The 26,131-nt window shown below is 46.7% G+C and overlaps 1 protein-coding gene across 1 annotated transcript; it reads right to left on the bottom strand.

Moving 5' to 3' along the window:
- Positions 1–886: 886 nt before the first annotated feature.
- Positions 887–26,131, bottom strand: LOC126537895 (uncharacterized). Its single transcript, XM_050184999.3, has 8 exons — positions 25,869–26,131; positions 22,633–22,842; positions 19,651–19,725; positions 16,139–16,177; positions 13,830–13,913; positions 12,187–12,286; positions 7,233–7,338; positions 887–1,667 (listed from the first exon to the last, which is right to left on the bottom strand). The coding sequence occupies exons 1-8, from the start codon at positions 25,950–25,952 to the stop codon at positions 1,454–1,456; spliced, it is 912 nt and encodes a 303-aa protein (XP_050040956.1). The 5' UTR covers positions 25,953–26,131; the 3' UTR covers positions 887–1,453.

Below are 26,131 nucleotides of genomic sequence, written 5' to 3'. Positions count from 1 at the left end.
GACGGCAGTTCATTATTTACAAATTGGGTTAATATATGCATGACGCACCTTGAATATGAGAACCGATATTGTAGGGCTTCATTTTGATATTTCTGTGCTTCCACGGGCCCTGAAATCTCGCACATTTTGCGCCTTTGTTTCTTGTCACCATTACAAATCCGTTCAGTACCAAACGAACTACCTCAGGTGCATCACCACCTATGGACTTAAAATAGCATATCCTTCGAGATCTGTTTTCGTTACTTCAAGAGAACCATCGGCGGAAGGTGCGCTTTGGACACAATGACCAATAAAAGAATAATAATAATAATAATAATAATAATAATAATAATAATAATAATAATAATACAACCTACAGATAAACGCTTTCTTGCAGTGTGCCATTAGTATTTCGTTTTCAGTTGCACTCAATTTCGTTCGGGCAAGCATGAAGCTCCCAAATAAGCACACCTGGATAAATATATATCAAAACGTTTATGCAACGTCCCGAGAATAAGCTGCTGAGGATGTTGCTCGGATACGAGGTTCGCGATAAATGCAGCTGCAGATGTGTTTAAAATTCATGGTGGGCATGGTGCTGTGGACGTCCTTAGTACGTCCCATAAAAAGCTAGGACGTTCGAATCTTCCTGGGACATCCACGGAATGTTTTGTCTGGGAAGTTTTGTCTGTCCTTCGCGGTATAAATAAAGTTCTCATTCAACTAATATTGCATATCTATTCTCGTCTATTTCTACGGAAAAAGTTCCCCGAATTGGAACCGTAGTCAGTACATTATATAATGCGTTGGGCCCTAGAAGTACCGGCAGGATAAATTTTGTTCGTTGGAGCGTGAGAATTGCAACGCTGGGTTTCACAGGGAAAATGGCGCTCAAACGAGTCAGTAGTATGGTTATACAAACAGGCTTTCAAGAGCATTTTATTTCTTGGCATGGTGTTAAAAGCTTAAGAATAAATAAACCGCTTGCTTTACCAGCGCATATTCGTGTTAACTCCATGACAATTTCAAATAAGATCTTTTTAAACAAAAGTTATGTCACATTAGCATTGTTCTATAGATCACTGTGCGTGCCACATATATACTTGCAGCGCCGACACCACGTTGTCACGCACGAACAGGACTAACCTACGCAGACAGGATCGAGGCATACCCTTTTAAGTACGAATTACTACGGCTGCCCCTTACCGCAACACGCTGCAAGCATGCTGCAGTGGCTTGTGCCGACTTTGAGGGAATGTGCTGGATTGCATCCACGTTTCGCGTCCTTAGCAATGAAACACTGTAACTAACTGTATTAGTACAGACGTTCATCGTGCGGCGCAGACGCATCTTGATGGCATGCCTCAAGGAGCCACGAGTGAAAAGTTAGGTGCCTCGCACTGCCCCGCCTTAGTCGAGTCTCACAAAACCTGCACGTGTCACGTGCTCTCGCACAGGCGGAGGTTCTGGCCTTCTATTCCACGTTCGCGTAGTGGCCGAAGTCGGGCATCCCCAGCCCTTCGCCCTGCGACTCTTGCTGGAAGGCCGCCCTGGCGGCGGCTCTGCTGGAGGCGTCGGGCGGTGCCTCGGTGATGACGATCTCGATCGGAGGGCGGATCCTGGCCGGCGGCGACTTGGCGGCGCCAAACCGGAGTTTCATGCGTGGCGTGCTGGAGGGAGTGGTTTCCCTGCGAGAGAAAGGTGTAGGTTTGGTGGCTGAAGGTTTTCGGCGGTGAGATTAACAATATTCAAAAACAGAAGCTCGACTGCGTGCGTTGCATGCGGTTACGCACTTCTGTTGAAGATGCAGCATGCATCGGAGCACAGACAAATGGCAAATGCCTTCCGTCCTGTGTGGGCTGGCCCAGTACTCGCGTAGCATAGACAGAAAGCGTTCTGGTACTTTCCGCGTCACTGTACTGCAAGTGAATTCCAAGCGGTGGATAAGAGCGAGCAGGAAGCCACAACGAATCTTAGGCTCCCTTATGGAATATTTCCAAGTGGCACAGCCACTAATGTACTTCTAACTGTACCACTCTTAACAGGAACCAATCCCCCTTCCATTCCGTCCCAGACAATCAATACCAAGACGGATGGTCGCATCCGCACGTATAGTATATGTAATATTTTGGCTGCCATCACCATCGCTCAGAAATGGGGACATTACGACCTATTGTGAAACATAACTTAGAATTCACGGAATTGAGCGGTTTGGCATCAAATCAGTTAATTTTAAAACGCCCTGAAATAATTTTTTCCTCACGGAGTAGACTCCTGGACTTCTCCTGTGTTGCCAGGAGGCATTGGAATTCGGACAACGAAGGTATGGTTATGTACCACGTTAGTTTAAGCTTGGGAAGAGAAAACAAACACCTTATTAGCAGCAGTTAAATAGGACAAAACAACACTGAATGTAAAAGTTACTTATTTTGCGGCTTTGGCCTTACAGGTCTGAGCAAACGCGAAACCTTCGCACGTGGAAGCTGCGTCGATTCAGCGTCTGTTCCGAGCAACCAAAATCGCAGTCAAACGTTGGCGGACTACTTGGCGCGGTAACACATGTGCAGAAGCTCCGCCCCCGTAGGTTTTTCTTCATTGCCACAGAAAGTTGCCCGCGAGTGTACTTCGAGTAAAGCATTACGTGAGCTGCAGGAATGGAAGCTCCATAGTATATGCCGGAAAATGTTATTAAATGGGACCTACGTGTAAAGCTCCGCAAGATTGCCAGCAACCCAAGGATGAGCGGCTGCCACGACAGCAGCGAGGAGAGCGTAAAAGCCAAGACGGCCTTTTAAAGCACGTGGATGCGCGTTTATAGCGGCCTTTTGGAACACACTTGATCGAACTTTCACACAGAACGATCCCTTTGAAGACCCGACACGGCCGCTCAGTGCAAGGTTATAACGTTGCGCTGCTGAACACATTGTCATGAGTTCGATGGTTCGATCCAGGGTACATATTCTGCGACGATCCCTTTCGGCGATATTATCGCCTCGGCCGACAGGCGCGCGCTGATTGGCTCATTGAGCAAAACCAGATGAGCTGATTGGCTGGGTTGAGCAATACGTCACGCGAAAGCGATGGCTACCGCCGAAAGTGATCGCCGCAGAATATGTCCCCAGGTCGCGGCGAACGCATTACTATGAGAGTGGAATGTCAAAACGCTCGTGTACCATTAATTGGGCGTACGTCGAAGAACCCCACGTGGTCGGAATTAATGCGGAGTCCCACACTACGGCCTGCATCATAATCAATTGCTGGTTTTGGTAAGTGAAAACCCAGAATTTAATTTCCAGTAATCTAAAGAGAATGGAAGCAGTGAGAACTACCAAAAGCGATCTCGGAAATCTTATCACGGGAGCAGCTTCCTGGTATGTTGTTCCATTGATCGTGCCAAACCAGTGCCTTCAGTTCGTTCAGTTTTGTTATTCCAAACACATTTTAACAGATGATAGTTAATGACGCAAAGAAGCGAAACGTCATTTCGTTGCTCATTCAAGGCGCCTCGGCAAGGCGAGCTCTGCTGATTGGCTTTTGTTTATGGCCAATTCTGAAACGGCGTAATACGTGTACGGAGCACGAACAGAGCAGACCTTGTTTCAGCCGGAAACAGAGCGCCGGATCACACATTAACAGTTTTCATGTACCACACCACTGCTATCTTATGGTTCTCCAGCTTCCTATGTCAAGCTGCTATGAGATGAGGTATCCATACATTCGTCCGTCCGTCCGTCTGTCCGTCCGATTCACTTCTTAAACATAAACTACCGTTCTTAAAGGAGGACGATCTGCTGGTTGTGTTCCTTCCTTTCATCCGGCCGTACATCCGTCCGTCCTTCCGTCTGTCCGTTCATCCTCTTAAACACACCCAGTGACTCAAGTTGTTTACTAGCATGAGCCACTAGCCACTAGCAATGGTCGTTCGACTACGGTCATTTCAGCTTCGCCATCTGACTCTCGGCAAGCCGTCGCCACCGCTCTTTTTACGCCGATCCAAACGACCAAGTTGTCCAATAGCTTGAGCCACTCGGTATGCGCTCGTGGTCATTCCATCGTTATCATTACAGCTACCAGACTGAGCGACCATCTGGGATACGGACTGAGAGACGGTCAGTCGATATTGAGCAGAAAACTTACGTCGTCGCGAGATCCACAGTGGACTTTCTCTTCTTAATTTTTCCCTCCACTTTTCCCTTCCCCCAGCGCAGGGTAGCCCACCAGGATCGGTCATGGTTAACTTCCATGCCTTTCATTCATAATTTTCTCTCCATACTCTAGTCGTGCTGTCGTAGTCATACAGTCGTAATTCATTCGCTGTCATACCTTCATCGCGAGGCCGTCGTGGTCGTTCAATCATCGTCACTGTAGTCATTTGACGCTCGGCATGCCATCATGAGACCATCGTCGTCATAACTCTTAGCGATACGTCGTCATCACGCCATCGTGAACGTCATCATCATACACGTCATATCATACACGTCATCATACAATTGCTTTCATACCATTGTCATGTCATCGATGCCATTGCCTCGTCGTCATACAGTTGTCGAGCATTTGTTGTCGTACCATCATAGTGATACCTCGTGGTCGTTCCATCGCTGTCATTGTAACTTGGTCATCTGGCTCTCGTCATGCCATCGTCACACTGTCGTCGTCATAGCATTATCGTTTTACCATCGTCATCACTTCAGAAACGTTTCGTCATGCCACTGTCGTCACACTACTTTCGTCGTTCTGTCGACGTCATTCTTTTATTATTTTATTGTAATCATGCTGTCTTGATCAACCGTGATTATGGCTTCGTTGTCATGAGAATGTAGTCATTGCGCCGTCAAAGGAAACACGGTGTCAGGCATCCGTTATGCCATTTGATCGTACCATCGTAGTCATTACAGCTTCGTCATCCTGTTTTCACACCGCCGTCGTTATAACATCGTCACGATACACTCGTCGTCATTCCATTGTCTTCATGGCACCGTCGTCCCACTTCCGTCGTTATACCATCATCATCATTTCAAAAATGTCATCTCATTGTCGGCATGCCAGCGTTGTCAGCGCTTTTGTCGTGTCATCGACGTCATTCCTTCTTTGTCATTCTATCGTCGTCCCTGCATCGTAGCACAGTCGCCGTCATGCGGTCATGCTCATGGGTGACCTTGGCAAGCGAGTGCCATAGCGAAGTTGGCCGATACTGGATGTAGGTCACATGCAGCCCTAGCAAGGAAAGTCTCAAAATGACCACCATTCATCTTAGCTAAACGTGGCCTCAGCAATACAGTGTGCCACAACATTGCCTGAATAGTAATCGCATTACCATCGACAGCCGTCATGAGATGGGTTTTGCCGTAATTTTTTATATAGCCGCTTGTGCCAGCCGAGTAGCACAAGTTACCAACTTGGGCCACCAGATGTGTGCTCGTGGTCGTGATGCCTTCGGGGTCATTCCATAGTCATTTTAGCTTTGTGATATGACTCTCGTCATGTTGTCATTGTCGCATAATTGTCCAATAGCTCGGGCCACTAGGAGTGTGCTCGAGCTTATGACGTAGTCGCGGTCAATCCACCGTCGTTACTCCAGCACCATCATCCGACTCTCGTCACGCAATCGTCGTCATAAAGGCTTCGTTATACATTCATTGTGATGACATTGTCCTCATACACTCGCCGCCATCCCGTTCTCAGTGTAGTCGTGCCACGTCGTGATTGTGTCGTCGTGCATACGTTGTCATACCTTCATCGTGATGCTGTCGCCGTCGCTTCTTAGTCATTCTCACTACGTCAAACGACTGACGTCCTGCCGTCGTCATCATGCCGTCGTCGTCACTAAGTCGTTGTCATGACGTGTTCGTACGCTGTCGTTTTACCATCATCGTCATACCACCTTCGTCGTTCCATCGACGTCAATTCTTAGTCATTCTATCGCTCTCCACGTTGTGGTGCCGTCGTCTTCGAACAGTCACTATCATGCATCCGCTGTCAGACCATCGTCGTTATGCGGTCGTAGTCGTGCTATTGTCATCACTCCATCTTCGTCATCGGACTCTCATCATGCCGTCGTCGTAACGCCATCATCGTCGTACAGGCTTCACGATAGTCATTGTCACGCAATTGTCACCGTAATTCATCATTCTCCTATGTCCTCAAACCCTTGTCATGCTGTCGCCATCATGCAACTGCCGTCAATGCGTCGTTGTCTGTCTGTATTGGTTGTCATACCGCCGTGGTGATGCTATCGCGGTCGTCGTTCTAACTGGACATTCGACTCTCGTCATGCCGTCGTCGTACAGTCGTCATTCCATTGTCATGTCGTCATGGTCATCACAATGTCGTTTCAGTATCGTTATCACTTCTGTAACGTCATCTCATCGTCGTTATGCCGTCATCGTCGTACCACCCTCGTCGATCCACCGACGTCGTTCCTTCGTCATTCAGCGTATGATCACGAGGTCATCACTCAATCGTTATTAGGCCGGCGTTGTACTGCCATTGTCGTGTCGTCAAACAGACGTTATCATGCGTCCACGAGATACCGTCGTTATCGTGCTATCGGCGTCATTCCAGCTTCATCCGGTTATCGTCATGCCATCATCCCATTGTCCTCATGTCGTCGTTGCCGTCGTCGTTATACCATCGCTATTGTTTAGGAACCGTCATCCCGTTGTGATTTCGTTGTCATACCTATTTTGTCTTCCCATCGACATCATTCAGTCCATTGTTGCGTAGTCGGCGTCGCGTACAGTGGTTTTCATGCCGCCATGCTCATGAGTTACCTTAGCAGGCGAGTGTCACTGAAAGAGGGACGATACCGGAGTATGTCGCATATTGCAGAAGCTACGAAAGTCTCAGAATGACACCTAGATAAAATAAACGTGACCTTAGAAATACGGCACGTTACATTGCCTGAATGCTAATCGCATTATCATCGATAGTAATTATGGGGTTTTACGTGCCAACACCACTTTCTGATTATGAGGCACGCTGTAGTGGGGGGCTCCGGAAATTTGGACCACCTGGGGTTCTTTATAAAACGTGCACCTAAATCTAAGTACACGGGTGTTCGTATTTCGCCCCCATGGAAATCTGGCAGCCGTAGCCGGGACATATAATCGATAGTCATCATGAGATGAGTTGTGCCAAAACTTCTTATTTTGCTTTATAGTAACCGCACGTTTGAACAAAAACAAAATAACACAACATAATACAGAACAAAACAGCAGCAACAAAAGCAAACAAGAGAACATTTATAGGCTCACACTTTCTTCGCATGCCCAGATCGGTCAAACAGTGAGCCTGAGTAGTCAAGGTTGCCGCCCCAGGACTGACTTTTTCTTGGAGCCCATGAGCCGATGAATTGGTCCACTGCATAACAATAGAACAAGCCGATCTCGTTGTCGCGAGTTTAAACCGTTGAATGGTACTGTTTTGAAGTGAGCATATTTGTTGGACCAAGTCATGGTGTCAATGGCGAAAACACGCAAAAAGTCCTCTGGGAGTTGTCTAAGTATGCGTATGCATTGTGCCACTTGCTCATCTCCATGCAGCCCGGTGTCATGATCGACGTTATGAAATTTGATAAGACCAGTGTAAAGCTTACCCCTTATCAGCTGTTACCAACCTAATCGCACTAGATCCGACCCTTATCAACCCTTATCCGTTATCAACCTTATTGGGCTCTATGCGACCCTTATCAAGCCTTATCAGTCGGTATCAAACTTAACGCAATGGATCCGATCTTTATCAACCCTTACCTGTCCTTATCGGCCGTGATCCAACCTTTGTCAACTTTTTTCGGTCTTTATCAACCTTATCGGATTTGGTCCAATCTTTACCTACCGTTATCAATGCTTATGAAGATTGTTAACATTATCAGAATTGATTCGACCATTATAAGCCCTTATCACTCTTTAGCACCTTATCCATCCGCGTCGAACCACTGTCAACCATGATGAGCCCCATATAACCCCTCATTCTTCCTTATCATCCTTATCAAGTCAGTTACTGCTTATCTGTCTGTGTTGCGCGACGTGAAGTGCATGGACCTTCATAGATCGGAGACATTTTCTTCGGTGAAGAAACTTCCCAACGGAAGGCAGATCCCGCGAACACCGAAACGCAACGGGGAGGTGGCGTGATTGGCATTAAATTTTCGCAAAATTGAATTTTCCTGATGCCTACAGTGCACTAAGTCGGCTCTACATGTGCTTCTAGAGAGTTTTTATTCCACCATCACCAAATATTTCAACAAAGCCTTCATAGAAACAATATTCGTCTTACGTGACGGACAGGTTTATTCGTTGGGTAGGCGTGGAAATGTTTGTGCATTAAAAAAGTGCAGATCCAACGCATGTCTAAATGTGTGTGAAGCGGTTAATTGAATGATACACAAATAAATGGGATGCGTAGAATTGTTCATTTTCATCCTATGCAGCATGTGACCTCTTGCAATGTTTATGCTAATGCACTACGCTGTTCTACGCTATACCGTAATGGAACACCAAATCAGGTGGATGCACAGTGCGAGACGTCTACGCACTGATGTCGCGAAGACGAAGTAGATGTGTGATACTTGTCGAGGGAAGAAGGACGACATATATCTCACCATATTTAAAGCTTCTGTCACAGTGGTACGCGACCATTCTGGAAAAATTGGCGAAGAATAGGTACGTACTCCGCAGCACATACAAAGTGGCACATACCCAATGGGAACAGCCGGCGCCCCGTGAAGGCGATATATTGGAATGAAGGAACAGGGCTCGGGGGTGATAGAAAATGTGGTCGAGGGTTCAGATTGCACAACACGAAGGGCGATAGGTGTTCTGTTGGCGCTGCGTAGGGTGCTAGTGTTGAATTCTGGAAAATGCCATTGTCAAGTAACAGACATCTGACGATGACAATGACGATGATGTCTTCAAATTCAGAATTTTAAATGTTTTAGGCTTTACAGCAAATCAGAAATGTTATTGTGCTTTATGGAGCGCCATTCCTATTCCTACTACGTGTGCTACGCGCCGCGTAGCAGCAGAACTTTCGCGTAAAGTTGATGGACAGGCATTCTGCAATATAGCTACGCAGAAATTCGCTTTTCTTTAGCAAAGCTGTTAAGGAGACTTGAATCCGTCAAAATATGTGCAGAGAAAACCCGTCGGAATGCATGTGCGCACACTGAGTGGTCGCGGCCTGTCCTGAAGAACTGAAGGTTATTCGACCAGCATTGGACTCAGTATGAGTACGGAGACCATTTTGGTTGGTACGAAAAATTGTAAAGGTTGGCCAAATGGCTTGTCATAAGAAATTGCAAAGGTATTGGTAACTCGCAAGCACAACAAAATTAATGAAATGTAAGGCTAACCGAAGTAAGAGTGGGAGGGAGGTAAATATTTGAAAGCATAATTGGGGAAGCGCTCATAGATTTTCAAGAAGGCGGGGGACATAGCAATGCACTTATGCGTCTGTGCTTGACATCTGAAATGCTATTCAGTAGCTGCATAAGAAACTAAAGCACCGCGGGACCCGCTAAAATGTCTTGAAACTGGCGCAATCAATTGGAATACAAATGAAAAGTAGGACTACGAGCAGAGGAATTGAAGATTTCAAATTAAAACTTTGCATAGGCACACTTGAGTCCCTCTACGAGCTGATGCCATTGCAGATCGCCTAACAAAGTTTCTATTAAGCAGGTTAATCAGAGCGCGCTGGTGTCTCAGCGGTGGCGGAGGAAGAGGCCACATGAGCAGCGCGTGTCGTGAGCACGAAATAATGTCAAGAGGGTGCAGTGAAATGCTGTGGCATGTTGCGCCTTGGCAGGAAAAGTGCGAGAGCTTCCATTAGAATTCGATGGATGATTCTGAAAAGTCTCCCAAGTCTGCTAAGAGAGTTTTCGTTTACTGTGTCGTTACCTTATCGTAGAACATAACTACATTTCTGGGCTAGTTGGCATCGATTAGCCGCGTTGTGATTAGGATGTGTTTTGCTTTGACACCCGAGACACCACGACGTAGCAGAAGTTGCTACTCCTTCATATTCGTTATCTCCTTTAGGCTAGGGAAAAGACGCGCGCGGCCTCCACCATGAGTAAAGACGGGCTCATGCAGCTTCGCTGAGATGGCGAACTGGTAGGTCCGGGAAGTGTGATTAAGCTCGAGAAGTGACAGTTGCGGTAAGGTGGTGCGATTTCGATTTGAGGAACACAGCCCGGAGGGACGCGTACTATGCGGGTGATGGTCCCGCCCAGCGCCTGGCCCGTCGCTTCTATCTAGGTATTATATGTCTTTGCTCCCTTTGCATTGCTTAACATTAAGGTTGTGAAAATCCTCTAATAATTTGTCCGACAAGTTCAACAATGATAGATACCTCGCAGGCAGAGGATATCGAGCATCTTTTATCTTTCACCTTTTTCCAATAGTGCGACAGGTCATGCTCACAGTTCAGATTAATTTCTTCAACTTCCACTAAGGCCAATCATCTTCCTCCAGAAATATAAGTTCACGTAATAATGGGCATCATCAGACTAATGGACATATTGGCAGGTTCTCGACTTAGAAAAAACTTCGAGCACTCGGCTTAAAGGGACAGACAACCTTTCAAAAGATTTCGTGATACTTCGGTGGAAATGGAAATAATGATTCGTAGTAATAGAATCGACCATGCTATTAGTGTTCTAAATAGAAATTACTATTTTAATTTGGCAGAGAAAGTCGCGAGAAATCGGTATGTCACGGCACTTTACGGTCTAACTTTGGCAACAGCGTTACAGGTCCACCACATGACTGCACATTACTGTACTGCGGTTTTTACGTACACCATATACGTATTCCTTGAAATTGTATCCTTTATATTTTAGTCATTTACGCTTTATTTTATGCCTATTGCGATTTCAGAAAAGTTCACGCGCACTAGAGGCGCTGCCTTCACCGTAACGAGTGGAACCGTAGAAACCGTCGCCGAATTGCGGCGCCTCTCATTCAACAGCGGCGCACAATACGCTATTTTGCATAATGTCTTGTACAGCTCCAAGTTATGATCCCGCATGGGAGCTAAAATTTTTCGCTCCAGTTCGCCAAGGTTTTCAGGAGAAGATATACTTCCGAAATCAAAAGCGCGCGCATGGCTTCGGCGACGCGCTGAACTACTCACCAGGCGTAAAAGCGTTGTCTCGATTTCGAAAGCCTGGTTTGGATTGATTATGAAGATCTTGACTTGTATATGAGCAAAGCAGTTGGACAAAAAACTGCGAAAGCACTTAGCTATTATAGTTCAGTTCGGGAAGCATGAATCGCCAAACCATAGGTTTGATGATTAATCGAAAGATGAGTTTCTTGTAGGGCTAGGGCCGCAATTCTCTGCTTCCAGCCGATGTTGACGCAGTATTCCCAGTCTTCCCAGCGAATGCTGCGTAAACATGGCCACGACTACAGATGCGCAATTTCTGATTAAGTGAGTCACTTTAGCATAGGTCATAGACGGTGAAAGCGAAAGCCTGAGCGCTCAAGAGACATCCATTAAATTACTTTACATTCTCATTGGAATGCGTTGTTACTTATTACTGGTTTGCTCCCACCAAACGTCGTGGGTTTGAGTGCCTTAATTAACTCTATAATAATTAAATACACCTTTTATGGCATGGTTAAAGGCATCGACGTGGCAGCGATATGGAAGAAGCGGCGTCGAAGAAGACGACGACGCTTTCGCTTTAAATAACGGTTCACGCCGTTTACTGCATTGCCACTTCGGGATTAGGCGCTGTGACCGGTTTACTTTCCACTGCACTAAAGAAAATGGCTACCATTGAAATTGGTTGTCGGTCTCGTTAAGGTGTGTAAGTGGCGCCCCACTAGCACATGTTACGGCGATGCTACTCGTTAGAAGGCCAGGTCCGAAAGGTACTCAAAGCGAATCCCGCCATTACTGACATAAATTTTGTAAAGGGTTTTATAGATGAAGGAATCAACAGAAGCGTAGCAATGATGAACAAAAATCACAGAACATCCTAATTCCTGTCCAGCACGTGTAGCTTGATTTGATTATGTTTGAACTTGTAAGCACCATAATGGACTCGGGTATACCGGTTCCATTTATATACCATATTATTTGAGCTGCTATGGTACTGGTCGAGGGTAAACGTAACAGACGGTGCTATGTCCGGAGAGGGTGTTCTATCGCGTTACGTTACGTTATAGAGGTACGAGATAAAAGAACAGAACGACATACCTGTTTTCATTCTGTACTCCTCGAGATTGTTCGCCCGATCAAGCTTGGCTTGAACTTCGGCTTGTGACTGGTCGACACGGTTTATAATGATGGTGATGCACTGCGACGCAATGAGGCAGTACGGAAATGTAGACCTATATGAAGTACAATATTCCGTCTGGGAAGCTACACGCGTGCAGGGGCAGCAATGCATATCGTCAAATGAGGAAAAAGAAATGGAGCGCGAATTTTTAAAATGACAAATGGCGTAATGCACTTCAATTTAACAAAAATTGATATGACTAAAAATGTTCTTGGAGTTATTTCTGGTCGACACTGAACTGTAAAGCCCATAAAATAAATCCGGGAAAAAACGACGCGCCACACTGAACTCGGTGATGTGGTTTGAAGCGCCGGATTTACGCAGTAAACTGGGGAAAATGAAGTTTACCGTAGAAAACTGCAGGCAATAAATAAAACGTTTCACAAGGTTCTACAAGTGGTAGACGTAACATGGCATGCAAAGTACTCGTGTTTTTGATTGATGCAGGGGTTGTAAAGAGTTGTGAATCAATGAAGTATTTTGGTGCGATTCAAAACAGCGTTAACGCCGGAAGCAGCTCTGCAAATCTCATTTATCTGGCAGAGTTGTTTTACTAGCTGGCATACAGCCAGCCAGCCTGACGACAATCCGCATTCGAAACATAACCGCAGACGCACACTCTGAAAGAAAAAAAAAATCTTGGTTCATGGTAGTTTCTTACCGATTTTCGAAAATGTAATATAGTATTGTTTGATCAGTCGTTTCTCACGGCATGGATAAATGTAAAACCGCACCGGAGCATTTATAGAAAAAAGCACTTGCACGAATAATTTTAGCTAAGAATCCCTTGGCTTTGTGGGGTGCCTCACCGCGATCTTTGCAGAGAGTACTCTCGCGTAGTGTGTGACTGTAAGAAGAGGATTATTCTTCATCTAGCAGTAGTCCAGGTGTCCTCCTTGAAAAGAATTGCAGGGGAGTAGGCCTTTGGGCTGGTCGGTTCATGACTCGAGCAGTAACTAGCGCAAAGGAACACGGAGTAAGAAAGGGACAGGCAATGGCGCTGATGTCTGTCCGTTGTCTGTCTCTTACTCACGCCTTGTTCTTTTGCGCTGTTTCTGATCAAGCCTTTTTGAGTCAAGGTCGAGTCCGTGAACTGAGTCCGCAGTCTCCACAACTTTTACGCTTCAAACCTACAGCTCGGCTGCTCGGGACTCCGTTGTGGGAGGACTCCTTATTCATTCTAACCACCAGGGGCTCTACAAAGTACAGCTAAGGTACGGTACACGAGCAATTTTGCACTCTGCCTCAATTAAGATATGGCTGCCGCAGATTTGCATTGAGCCCGGGATCTCGCAGTCTGCAGCAGAATGTTCTGGCCACCGAGCCATCACAAAGCGCGCTCACAACGTATGGGTCCGCCTTGGTCGATATCGAAAATACTTTATACTTGGCATGAAATGCTAAAGGGTCAACAGTGATCGACACATAGCCCCTTCAGTGCGCGCCAGTTGTCGAGTAGCAGAGCACCCGACTCATCTGATTCCGCAACGTCAGCTATACCGTAGTATTGCAATGCGTGCAAAAGTATTCGCATTTGCATAAGTGCATGCTGCCGCCTCACCTGGGCCACTGCAGACGCCAGAAGCAGGCTGCCTATGGCGGGAATGAATCTGCCACAGACGAAGATGACGTTCTTCAAACAGTCCTTAGCGGGAGAAGGAAAAAAAAAACAGGTGCGAGGTAATATGTCTACTCTCAAACCAGTATAAAAAATAGACGCGTTTTCTATTATTTCTTTTGAAGAACAGGAAATTGAACGTAAGCATAGCAACAGTCATTTTACAATTGAGATTTACTACGAAGTGTTGCTTAGTTGTTGCACTGCTTTAGGAGTACAGTGACATATATGTCACTGTACTCCGGATGACAGTTATCTAGCGTACACGATGGGCTTAAACTGTGCGTCTCCTCCTATATTTGAAGAGTTTTCTGGCATCACATGAAATTTTTCGACCGACTCATCTTATAACGCTACCCGTTAACAATGCTGAATAACAAAAAATAAAAGATAAGCAAATGGCTGATGACGTGAGCTCCGTACTGAAAACTAGGTTGCACGAAAAAAAGAACAAGTAAATCCCACACAGCTCATAATGCCCTCCTGGCAATGACTATAGTGGAGGCCCTCTAAAGAAAGTGCAGGCCTCCCGATTGCTCTAAATTTGTTACACAGTTCTCGCTTTTGCTGGGCATAAGGTGGTTAAAGGGACACTAAAGGTTACCAGAAAGTCAAGTTAAAGTGGTAGAGCAATGTTCTAGAACGTCTAAGGCGTCAATATAATCGCGAACAGAGCTTTAGTAACCGAGAAATTGAGGTAAATGCATGACACGATTTGAGACCCCCCAGCGACATTCCGGTACTAGCCCGATGACGAAAGCACTCCTCATAATTTGTGTTACTAATACTCAACTACTCGTATTAAAAAATGTAATTTCATTCGATTATAAGACGGAAGAAAATGCTACTTGTCTACGTCTATTCGATTCTAAGAAAAAAATAACATTTTGACGTTACCCTTGAATAGTATGGGTGGTCGAAAGGTTTCGTTTTCGCTCGACTCTGCGCCGCGCACGCTTTGGAGTTTCAGTAGTTTCGTTATCGCGTCGTGCTGTGCGGGTTCTGCTGGCTCGCGAAGCTTTCATTTGGAACAAGCACAGAGAATGCCACGTCCATGTGATGTCGTGGGAAGCCCTCGTTGCTTTCCCGCTCCGGAGAGCCGGTGTCGAGGCCGCCGTCGTAGTACGCAACGATATCGGCAGCGCGAGCCCTCAGCAGCAGGTCGCGCTCGTCAGTGCTCAAATCGCTGAAGTTGATCCCAGCATCGCGAGCCAATCTGTCGTTGTCAGGGTCCATTGCGACGAGCGTCGAAGTTTGCGTCATAGAATGAAGTACCAGCTTATGGTCGCGCATTTCTCCTTCCGCTAGCCACCATACTCCCGCTTTCGCGCTGCTGTCGGCTCTGTCTTGGCTCTGTTTCTGGCCGCGCGTTTGCGTTTTGCGCAGAAAAGCCGTAGCGCCGTCTGCGGACGCCGTTCTACTCACCGATGGCGCAACGTCACTATGAGACCATGATGTCAGTACTCCTCGATCGGAAGGCGGGCGATTTGAACTGCGCTAGAGGTACGCGGACGCTTCAGAACGCGTTTTCTCTTAAAATAAGTGTTTCCTTAGTACGAAACAAGCGTTTCGAGGTTTCTGGGATGGTATTTCAACAGTCCACGTTGACTTAATAGTAACCTTTAGTGTCCCTTTAAGGTAATGTGAGACGTCCTCATCTGGTTGACTAGAAGCACACACGATTCAGCGCGCCCTATTCTATGTAAGAAGTGGTTCGCGAATGCCTCATCTATAGCCGATGGTCACACTAGGAGAGACTAGGTCACACCTAGGAAAAGTCGGTTGGGTGTGACCTAACGTAGCGCGATCCAGCGTAGCCTAGTGTGACCTACTGGGACGCAGTGTGGCCTAGACTTTGTGCGGTGTTGCCCAAATCGCCTATGTGTGGCCGATATTCCTGGCAACCTATCTCTTTTTTGACGACCTAAAAAGCTGGAACATAGCACTGCAATGCCGTGACAAAAAATCTAACTGAATAGATTTCCGTAAAACAGCCGGGGTCATATTAGAAAGAATGAACAGAACGCCGAACGAAATGATGTTCTCGAAGAAGTTAACGTTTCGGCTTTCTCACGGAAGCCTTGATCACTGAACGTTGAGTTTAGCTTTTAGTTTGAACAAGGGTAGGTGGAAGTCGAAACGCTTTCGACCGCACCATGTTGGTCGGCATCCTGTTTATTCTTTCTGATATCTATATACTTCCAGGCCTGCTGAGATTATCGATTTCAAACAGAGTATGCAGAAAGACTCACGTTGCAGTTCGTTCGTCCTGGTGGAATGTCGTTCTTTACCTGAAAGTTTATGAAGAACGATTAAGGATTGCGGATGAAAGTACAGGAACTTAATGCTTTATCATTGTTACTGCGGCCGCATGTATTTTTTGAACAAGTAGCCATTTTCGACACTTTGTGGTTGTCGCAAAATTGTTCGTGCTAAGAAACCTTACGGGAAAAGGAAATTGTCACAAAAGCTGCACAGGCGCCCAACAGTCTGCTACCAAGCTTAAGCACTCAACAGTAAAGTACGCGGACGAATCAGAAAGTCTTTGTCCCTATTCTTCATTAGCCAGAATAAGGTAGAAACAGGCAATTACAAACATGCGCACTACTCTACGTACCTTACAGTATTTTCCCACATAGTACCCACACCAGTTCAGACATTTGTCCTATCGCAGCGCTGAATTTTAGGCGCCCCTGTGTCGTGAGTCAGTGACGCACGCGACCTCCCCGAACGCTCATTGTCGTGCAAGTCTTCACGACCTTTTACGAACTCGCAACACCACCACCTCCCACTTCTCAAAGTGAGATAAGCGAGAATTCCTCACACGTGGGCTGCATTTCCCTGTGGATTTTGCTGGGCGTTCGCCCATTGCTCCGCAGAAAACGAATCACATTTCGTTGCTTGTAAGGCTTGGACGTGTGAAGCACAACTGCCTTCTTCAGCAACTGACAGTAGCGCCATGCCACGGAGCTACCGGCTGATAAGGCTGGGCCAGTTCCAAGCTGGGAATAGATATGATTACTTAGCATTCACAGCCATAATTTGGCTAAAAATAGGGGCTAATACTTTGATTTGCCCTCTTACATAATGAAAAAAAAAAAAAAAACAAGGCTCCCGTATTGGAGCCTTGTTCACAATAAAAGATGCGAGCGTTTGCTGGCCATTTATGCCTGAACGGAGCAGTGTCACACGCAGACAGCTGGCAGGTTATGGTAAGTGCAAGTCAAACTTCTCAACGTTTGGGCATTCATCTAGATTCTAGACAGACGGGACAGCTGATTACGTTCAGTGGCGATTATTACGGGCTTCTAGCCGATTTCACGTCCCCAGCTATATGCTGCTTGACGATAGCGAGGTGCGCTTGTTCTCTGCAACCCACTTATACTGACTGTGCTTTTCTTTATTGCGACAGCAATCATATGGACACTCCAGACGAATTTTTGCCGTTGCCGTCGCCGTGATGTTCCGTATAAAGTATAAGGGCGAAACAGTGTCGCCGAGCGCCGTATGCTGTATTTGCGAGTGAAAGCGTGCGAGGGTAGCAGACGTTGGCGGCTCAATCTCGCGCGCGAGAAGGGAGGAACCGCGGCGCCGTCTTCTATCGCACGGAAGCCACCGGGCGGAGGGGAGGGAGGAGGAGTGGCGTTGAACTCCGGCAGCAACTGCTTATTGTGCGGCCGCGCGCCCTATATTGAAATCAACCTGCATTGGGGCCAGAGTCTACGTGCGCCGACGTCTCATACCTTTGTGCATGCTGCGTTCTCGCCGCTCAGTTTGCACTGAAGCGACAGACAGCACGAAGCTCAGTTCGGTCACTGCTGCTGCCGCGCTTCCTCACGCCAGCGTTTCGACAGCGTTTTGACAGTGAGTGATGCATATTCATGTTTGCCTGTGCGCGCTGATACTATGCTTGTTAATTTATTTAGTAAGCGAACGTTCGCAAATTTATACGGCCGGAGAAACTACTATCCTTACGTCGTATGGCTTTCTACTAATTTGCTATCTCAATATATACTTCGCGTTTCAGGCGAAACTGCGTATTTTCTTTGAAGCACCCTGTTTCGCCTACGTAAACTTGGTTGCAGTTCGAACAAGGAAGGCTGTACGAGACAGAAATCTTCGGGCAGCTCGTCCTACCACCGAAGAGACCACCGCCATGGCCTAACCTGTCGTGCACCGGAGTTTAAAGGACTTCAATTTTAGACTTGAGACTTTTGACTTTGGGTGTCGTTGGTACCTTATAGCATATCCTTACCTTTTGCAGTGGCCAACCTCGACCACCCGAGTTCTTCGAATCTACGACTTCAGAAAGAAACTGTTCAAGAAGTTGTGAATTTATAGCACTTGAAGCAACTGCATGGCGGAATGGTATGCTGCCGTTTCCTTCTTTCTGTCATTCCTGGTCACCGGTTTCAGCAAACAGAACTTAACAACAACAACAAAAAATAAATAAAACGAGTCAACTGGGGCAGACGTTCGGGCTTACGTCGGGCATACTTTCCGTTCTTTACTATAGAAGACATCAACATAAATAATGATGTGTATAATGATGTACAACGAGATGGTATTATTGAACTAACATCATTATTTTATGTAAACTGTGCTATGCTGGGTAGCTTCTATTCATGCAAGTAGCTTGCTGACCGGTTACAATGGTACTGAATTGAGCTACACGGTTCTTAGCTTAAAGCGAGTTTAAGCTATAAACCAACTAAGCAGCCGACCACGTCCTTGTCTCACTTTATTTTAGGTGTAGTTCAGCTGCTAAAGCTGTCTTGAAGCTTATCAGTCGGTTCATGAGACGAAAAGCGGAGTCGGTGCGAATTTCATGTTGACGTCAAGTTTGCATTGTATACCATTTCTGCGATCTGGTGTATTCAGTCCAAAGCATTCATTTGCTTTTTCATCGGCAAGTTAAGGCACATTGAATTTCACAGTCAGGGAGTGAGTGGGCATTACTGAAGTTTCCCGGTGATTTCAGGTGCGAGAAGTATTGCTGAGTGACCTTTAACTTAAGCAGTTTTTATTGTTATTCCGCATACCGAAAAAAAAAGTAGAGGGTGCCTAAACGGAGCTTTCTCCTTCATGTCCTTATTCGTCTAAGAACAATGCGCCCCGTTCTGCTTTTTCGATTCACAGCACGAAATTTTTCACTATCTGCGAAACATGCATGGATCACATTCGTAAAGTCGCAATGCTAAAACGCTACCTAGCTTAGACTGCACAATTTCGCAGTCATTCCAACCAAAACACGTTTGTTTGTATAGTGACAGCAATATGCCATGACCAATGGGATGAAAAGGACGCACTCCTTGGCCCAGTCCACTGCTGGTCCTCTTTTTATCGCACCTCCAACTTTCGACAGCGTCACGCTGCATCACTTGAAGTCGAGGAGGAGATTAAATTAGCCCACTAACTGAATGCCAGCACTCATCCCATCCCACTATCTTATCCCGCATTATTTTGCTACCCCGGCCCTTTACGGCAGCTCGCTATGCCGAGATGGTTGAGCCAGATAGCGGGAACTATAAGCTCACCTGTCTTTTTTGCCAATGTCCAAGTATTTAGACAATCAGAGCTTGAAGCTACTCTCTAAACCGGAGTCACGAATGTGCTTGGGGTTCTGGCGTCTCTGCTTAACTAATAAGCATTAATGCAGTCATCAGTCTTCAATAAGAGCTTCGCGCATTTTCCGCGCCGCTGAGTACTTGAATTTGCTACGCTTCTCGAATCTCGGACATTGAAAAACTATCTTCTCACTTACCCATATCATTAAGGTGAAGCCTGCAGAAGCAACTCCGACTTGGGCCAAAATGAGAATGCCCGTAACGATGTCCAGCTGAAAAAGGAAGTCATTTGCGTTAAAAAGTGAAGAATCCCGCTGCATTGAAACGACCGATTGAACTTTATGCCATCTCGGGCGCCACCCTAGGTCGCAACATACCGGCATGTATTTTTTTCACATCAGCACCTTATTAAAAGCTCGGGCGAGAATAACTGGATGCAGGATTTACGGAGATCTTCGATATTTTTCAATATGAAAGTGTCTTGTGGAGCAGACACGCGGGGTGCCTTTCAGTTCTGCCCAGAATTGTAGGATGTCTACGATGACAGTAGACCTATGGAATTGAAGTGATATGGAACCGTCTAGAAGGCGTCTCTTCAATATGACGCTACCTCGCGTCAACAATAGGAAAGTCAGGAAAGCGCATATTAATGCTGTATTCTAAGAATACACGCGTGCCAACATATGAAAAACATAACGTCACTTCGCGTATAAGAAAGCGTGGCTACGTTTTTCTGTGAGCAGATGACCTTCCCGTTGAGTTTTCAGTCCTTCTATTGAGCCGCCATCTTGTTTGGACAGCAAAGTAGCCTGCATCGTTTTTTACTCCAATGCTGTCTTCGGGAAGCCGTTCTCGTAAGAACTGTAACGAGGCTTGAGATGCCCGCTGTACGCTTAGCTGTTTATTTAGCTGTCTACGGCGAGTGTTGGAACGCAGCCATGAGCGAATGGAGGTAGCGCCGCTTTTGGTGCTTACAGGCTCCTAAAAAGCCAAGTTTGGCTGCGATAATGCAGACTGCTCGTACTAATGCCACATTCTTGTTTTATATAACGCCGGGAAAATAATCTTTTTTCGATTAAAAGTGAGCAGTAGAGGAACGATAGCTCTTTCTGATAGGCGCTGAGAAAAGGAAATGAATGCTTGGAAATGCGAGGAGGACTTCGGGCGCAGTCACTGGCAGGTGTCTGCCCTAAATAGGGCGGGGAAGGCCGCGAAAGCATTTCTTAACGAGTTCTTACAAGAAAACGAATCACTGCGCAAATCAATGACAGGTCGTGGTGAAAATATATTGTGGCAAAACACGGATAATTGCTTGCCTAGTTGTGCTATCTTTCTCATGTCACTCTGTTTTCCCAGTGAGCTCGCGTACAATATGTGCCACGTAATCAGTAGTACAAATCACTCACATACACCATTTCAACACTATAGAGGAGCAACTGAATTTTATGGGGTACTATTAAACTTGAGGTATGCACGGCGGTACAGTTCAAGCTGATGTTTTTGAATTTCGGCCGGGATGGGAAGAGGGTATATAAATACGCATCTAATTTCGCACGAGGCGGGGCCACATTACATCATAACCTATCGTTCATACTTATTACTGTGCAATAGAACGCGAAACAAAGTGAAGGGAAAGGACGGGAAAGAGCGTCACTCAAAAGTGTGGCAACTCCGAGTGATGCTCTTTTCTGTCATTGTCTCCACTTTATTTTGGTCTCCACTCTGTCATAATTGCACCGTAATAAGGCCATGTACGTGTGATGATTTCTCCCGTTGCTTCTCTAGCGAGTTCTCGTAGTATTCATTGCAATGAAATGATCAACAGTGGGGGAACAATGGCAGCCTCAGACTGGAGCCAGTGTTTCGACGACAGGACTTGTCTTCGTCAGAGGTCCTGGCGAAGACTATTCCTCCTGTCGAAACGTCGTCGGCTCACAAACATCAGACATGCTTTTCTTTCTTGACTCCAATTGATCAAGTCTCCATGTTTCCGTCAACCACGGTCATGTCTGCACTGAAGTTGGCTTTCGTCCTTTCTCACTGTGCCCTTCTTCCTAACAATTGCAACTGCGAAAGAGCAAGCGCTCTTACGTTGAAGTATATGTGCCGCCTTCTTATATCCTCTTTCTTTGTTGGTTCGAAATCATTCTTTTTTCTTGAACTGTCTAGCACGTTAGGTATTGATAACGCCACCGCCCCAAGCTACTCTATTTTAGGACAGCATTCCGACGAAATTCTCGAGGATAGCGTACCTTGTGCGCAAACCGTGGACCCCTGTTTTAACGGACATCAGGTGATTCGGTATGGCTCTATGACTTCCCAGACGACTGTCGTAACTTAGTTTCCTGTTCGTCAAGTTTTCATGCTACCGGATACCTGCCCTATGGGCGTCACGTTCCCTACTGGAGCATACCAGTAATTTCGTCATTGTGCTCGAATCAGGCATTTCTTATTTTATGTGCAATATAATTATCATTGGCTTCGGCCAGTGAGCGAGAGAAAATGATTTTGATCACACTGACCAGCAACGGATTTCTTGCCCGACAACATACCAGGCGACATTCCAGGCCAGATTCAACTATGCTATGAATGTTTCTAAAGTAAAGTGAAAGTCGGCGCCTGAACAGAACACGACTTAGCTGCCGTCATGTAGACTTAGTAGCTGTCGTGTGGTCGCCGTTGTACACCTCGAGCCGGAGATCCGACTTCGACATTCAACTAGTGCACTCGTCGCGATCGTTGTGCTTGAGTTTCATGTTTTTCTGGACAAAAGTTCGCCCAATAAATAGTTAGTTTTCGTGACTCAGTAGTGTCGCCATTGTATGGTTTTCCAGCGTCACTATAACTGTCTAGGTTACTTTACAAATTCCACAATCCGCAACAGTTTTGATTGCGGGAAGATATTAATTTCATGCTAATAGAAGCCTTCACGTGCATAGAAAATGGTCATTAGTTGAAAGGCAAGCAAGATAAAGCAGAACAATTAAAGCAGCAGGAACCTCTGACAGTACAAGCAGGAAGATTTGACAAAGCAGTGTAAAAACAAAGCGCAATCATTATTAGCATGGTAACTGAAGAATCGTGGCGCCGTATAACTCTAGCTATTTTTGTAGGATGCTCCACGGCACAAACCGCACAGCGACGGCAGCAGAGTGACACGCGCGCAGAGACTTGCTCACCGCCAGATGAGGCCTCCTCGCCAGAAGCGCGTCCACGCAGCCAAGAACAGCTGCCAAGGCACACGCTGAACCAAGTACCACAGTGGCGACGGCCAGCGCCGCGAGGTGTCGCTGGTGTCCGTGGAGCCCCCAACGCTGGCTCTCCACGCTGAGGACGTTCAGCCGGGTCAGCGAGGCGTTGCCGAGTATGGCGACGACCAGCCCGCTGCACTGCACAGCACACGTGGCACAAGGGCGAAGGCGCGGCTTGAAGGATACATTGCGAGGCCGTTCTCAGGTTAGTCGGCGGTATCTTATTCGTCCTGGACGCGGCAGCCTCGGGGCACGTTTTATCGTTGAAAGCTGGCGAGTATACACTCGTGGTGAGACCGCGGCGTTGAAGGCCGGTGTAACTCGTAATCTGAATCTAAATACATAGCAAAGGTAGTCGTAATAAATCTTATGAACTATAGAATGCGCTCCACCAGAGCGTACCACGACATCGGGAAGCCTCTTGAGATTGTGGTATGTAATGCCTCACGACGCAGCTGTTCCTTATTTCGATATAATGAAGCAAGTGTAAGTTCTCGAACGTATCAATCGGCATTGGTGCGTAGCTTTTAATGATGGAGGCAGGCGACACCGTTTTCTTTTTCACGCGAGGGCTTCTGCGAGAAATAACTAGTATTTAATTCTTCTTCACTGGAAACACGAGCAAAAGAAAAAGAAAACCTGAAGACTGCACATCACACCTACGGTCATGAAAACAAACAGTTGAGTCTCCACACAGACGCACGCACGCATGCTCGCATCAAGGGAGACAGAAAGATAAGTCATAAGCGCAAAGCAGTGAGGTTAACCCAGAGTGAGCCCGGTTGACTACCCTGCACCGGTAGAGGGGGAAGTAATGATGTAAAGGAGAGACGTTCACAGTGCGCCCGCATGCGCACGGAGTGAAGCGTTCGCCTCTCAGTTCGTCACAAGCGGTCGTATCAGCTGGTGCATCTCAAGGAACGTAGCAGCTTTTTCGTGGCTCTGCACACCCCAGACGCGCAAGGCCGCAGTCACAGTATCTTTTCCATAGATGGCCTGTCATCTAATCTCCCTACAGACGCCCGAAGAGAAAGCCTCCAGTCTTTGTATGGCGGGCAGTCTCCACAGCCCCCAATGGCACGTATAGCATGCCGTTTGTATCACATGGGTAATTAAGATATTCGTTGCTCGAAGCTCGAAAGTTGTGGAAAGTGTGGCTAGGTTGAAGTTAATGCTTGTGGACAAGGAAATGCGGCAGCGGAAGGTATTTCTTTCGCATCTGGAAACCGCCGCCGGGACTTTGGCGCAAGTGGGTAGATTATACGATGAACGAAGAACAAGCCTGCTTCGCATGTCTGGCAGTAAACGACACGGTAACTGCAGCTTGAACAGCGCTAGCGCCAACTACTCAGCTAGCACGTATAGTTGGCAATGTGTTTTTTTTTTTTTTTTGAGTCGACGGCATTATCAAGAAACGTCAACAATTACCACTCCGTTCGCTTTTTTCGTCCAGATGCACGCACGGGCACGTCCTTGCAATTCTCAATGGCGTGTCAGCGGTCTTGTAGTGGCGAGAGGTACTCTGTAAACGAACAGCACAGCAGATTGCATCGTACTGCAAATCGCCTTGTGCGCCCCCGCATGCTGTCGCTGGTCCCGCTTCCCCTGACAGTCACAAAACGCCGCTGGCACGCCGGGCGGTGTATGCTCGCGCGATATTATTAAAGAATTACAAGGGTGTACTACATATGAAACAGCGATAAGAGATAGGGTAGTGGAAGGCCCAATATTTACGCACCGAAAAGCTAGCTACGGTTATTTATTCTGCAGCAAAGATTTGCTACAGATGTTGCCGTTTTTCTACCCGGACATGGCAGACTTGTGGCCCTTTTGGCCATCAGGATAACTACATAGCCCCCGGTCTACCACGGTGGTTATCAGGCTACAAAAAGTGGAAGTTCAGTTGGGATTCCCACCCATGATGAAATGTGGACGAAAATGTCGTGACTCTGCTTCGCATTTCACGTAGACTTGTAAATGGCATTGTTCTGTTGTGACAGACCTAATGCGAAGCCCGGTAGCTGCCTTTGAGTATCGTATTGCCAAGCGCTGTAAGCAGGCAGTATGCAATCTTAAGAACAACTAGCGCTTAGTGCGGTATATTTTTCAAGAAAACGATGAGACACCACGCGCACGCACCTTCAAAATATAAAAAGAGGTTGACTGCGCAATGCTCCGTTAATTAGCCAATTGAGGTGTAGTAGAATAGTCGCAATGAGGAATTAAATTTGAACACAATGCTGAGCTACAACGAGTGCGCAGAATTAGGAGAGGCAAATCGTGTGCAAAAGCAACGTGACGTTTTCGAGATGCCTGCGCATATAAAGCAAAAATATGTGACCCTATGGTTTGAGTCACTCATCGATATGTGTGCTCGAGCGCACTAAAAGTGGCTATAACAAACGCTGTATGGCGGATTGATTGGACACCTGGCGTTCGTTAGCCAACTCCGAGCGTGTTTCTGCCTCATACCAACGTCTGAATTTGTCCCGTGTAGCTGGGAACCGTATCTGCGACCTCGAATATAGAAAACGAGAAGCTTCACCTCTGAGCTCCCAAGATAGCTCAGTTCAAGCTTCGCGCATTATGCTTACTTCTGGTCAGTAAAATAGGCACACAGTACCTGCGTCACATTCCTAGTCTTTGAAAGTCACAGTCACAATACTAAAATATATCGACCGCCACTTCGTGCGACGAATCTTTGCTCTCAACTTTTTTACGTAACATCGTGCCTTCGAAAAATATCGTACGCCGAACGGCAACGAAAATAGGAGCACCGCACCAGCTGCGTACAGGAAAGGCGATTGCGTAAGCGATGCCTAACTAACTGTCCACGTAATGCATGCCACTATTGCCGCCTCACGAAATGCAGCGGTAGTACACTTCGTGCGGCTTCATTTTTTCACAAATGTCTCGAGATTATCTACAGAAACTTTACGCCATATATCACCGCACTGCCGTCGCCTATTTCCTGTTCACCGTGAACGGTTGCAAATTCATTTTGATATTATGCAATACGCCCTAGCCGCCTAATCTATTGCACGGCGCATTTTCCCAAGCAGCGTCGATTAGTGCAGTTTACGTGACAGCACATCATAAGGGACGTACGCTTACATTCTTTCTTTCAGCGACGGCAATCACAAAATTGGGTGAATCACACTTACGAGACACATGATGTACGCCGACAGCTTCAGGTACCGGCACCTCTTCATGGTGCATTCGGAGAAGGCTCTTGCCAGTGCTGGCATGATAGTCGTTTCCTGTAATGACTGGGCTCACGGAAAAGCTATCTTCTTTCCATCGCCAGACAAAAAAAAGGGCCTGAGGAGCCTCGATGTTCAGAAACTGCTGGGCATGCCCAGTTCCGCTAACACCGCGGCGGACAGCTGCTCTGCTGAATTCGCCGCCTGGTGACAACTTCGGAAAG

This window comes from Dermacentor andersoni, chromosome 4, assembly GCF_023375885.2.
Source record: "Dermacentor andersoni chromosome 4, qqDerAnde1_hic_scaffold, whole genome shotgun sequence".
In the NCBI taxonomy this organism is placed as follows: domain Eukaryota; kingdom Metazoa; phylum Arthropoda; class Arachnida; order Ixodida; family Ixodidae; genus Dermacentor; species Dermacentor andersoni.
Note: the sequence above shows the minus strand (reverse complement) of the source record. Positions and strands in the feature narration are given on the sequence as shown.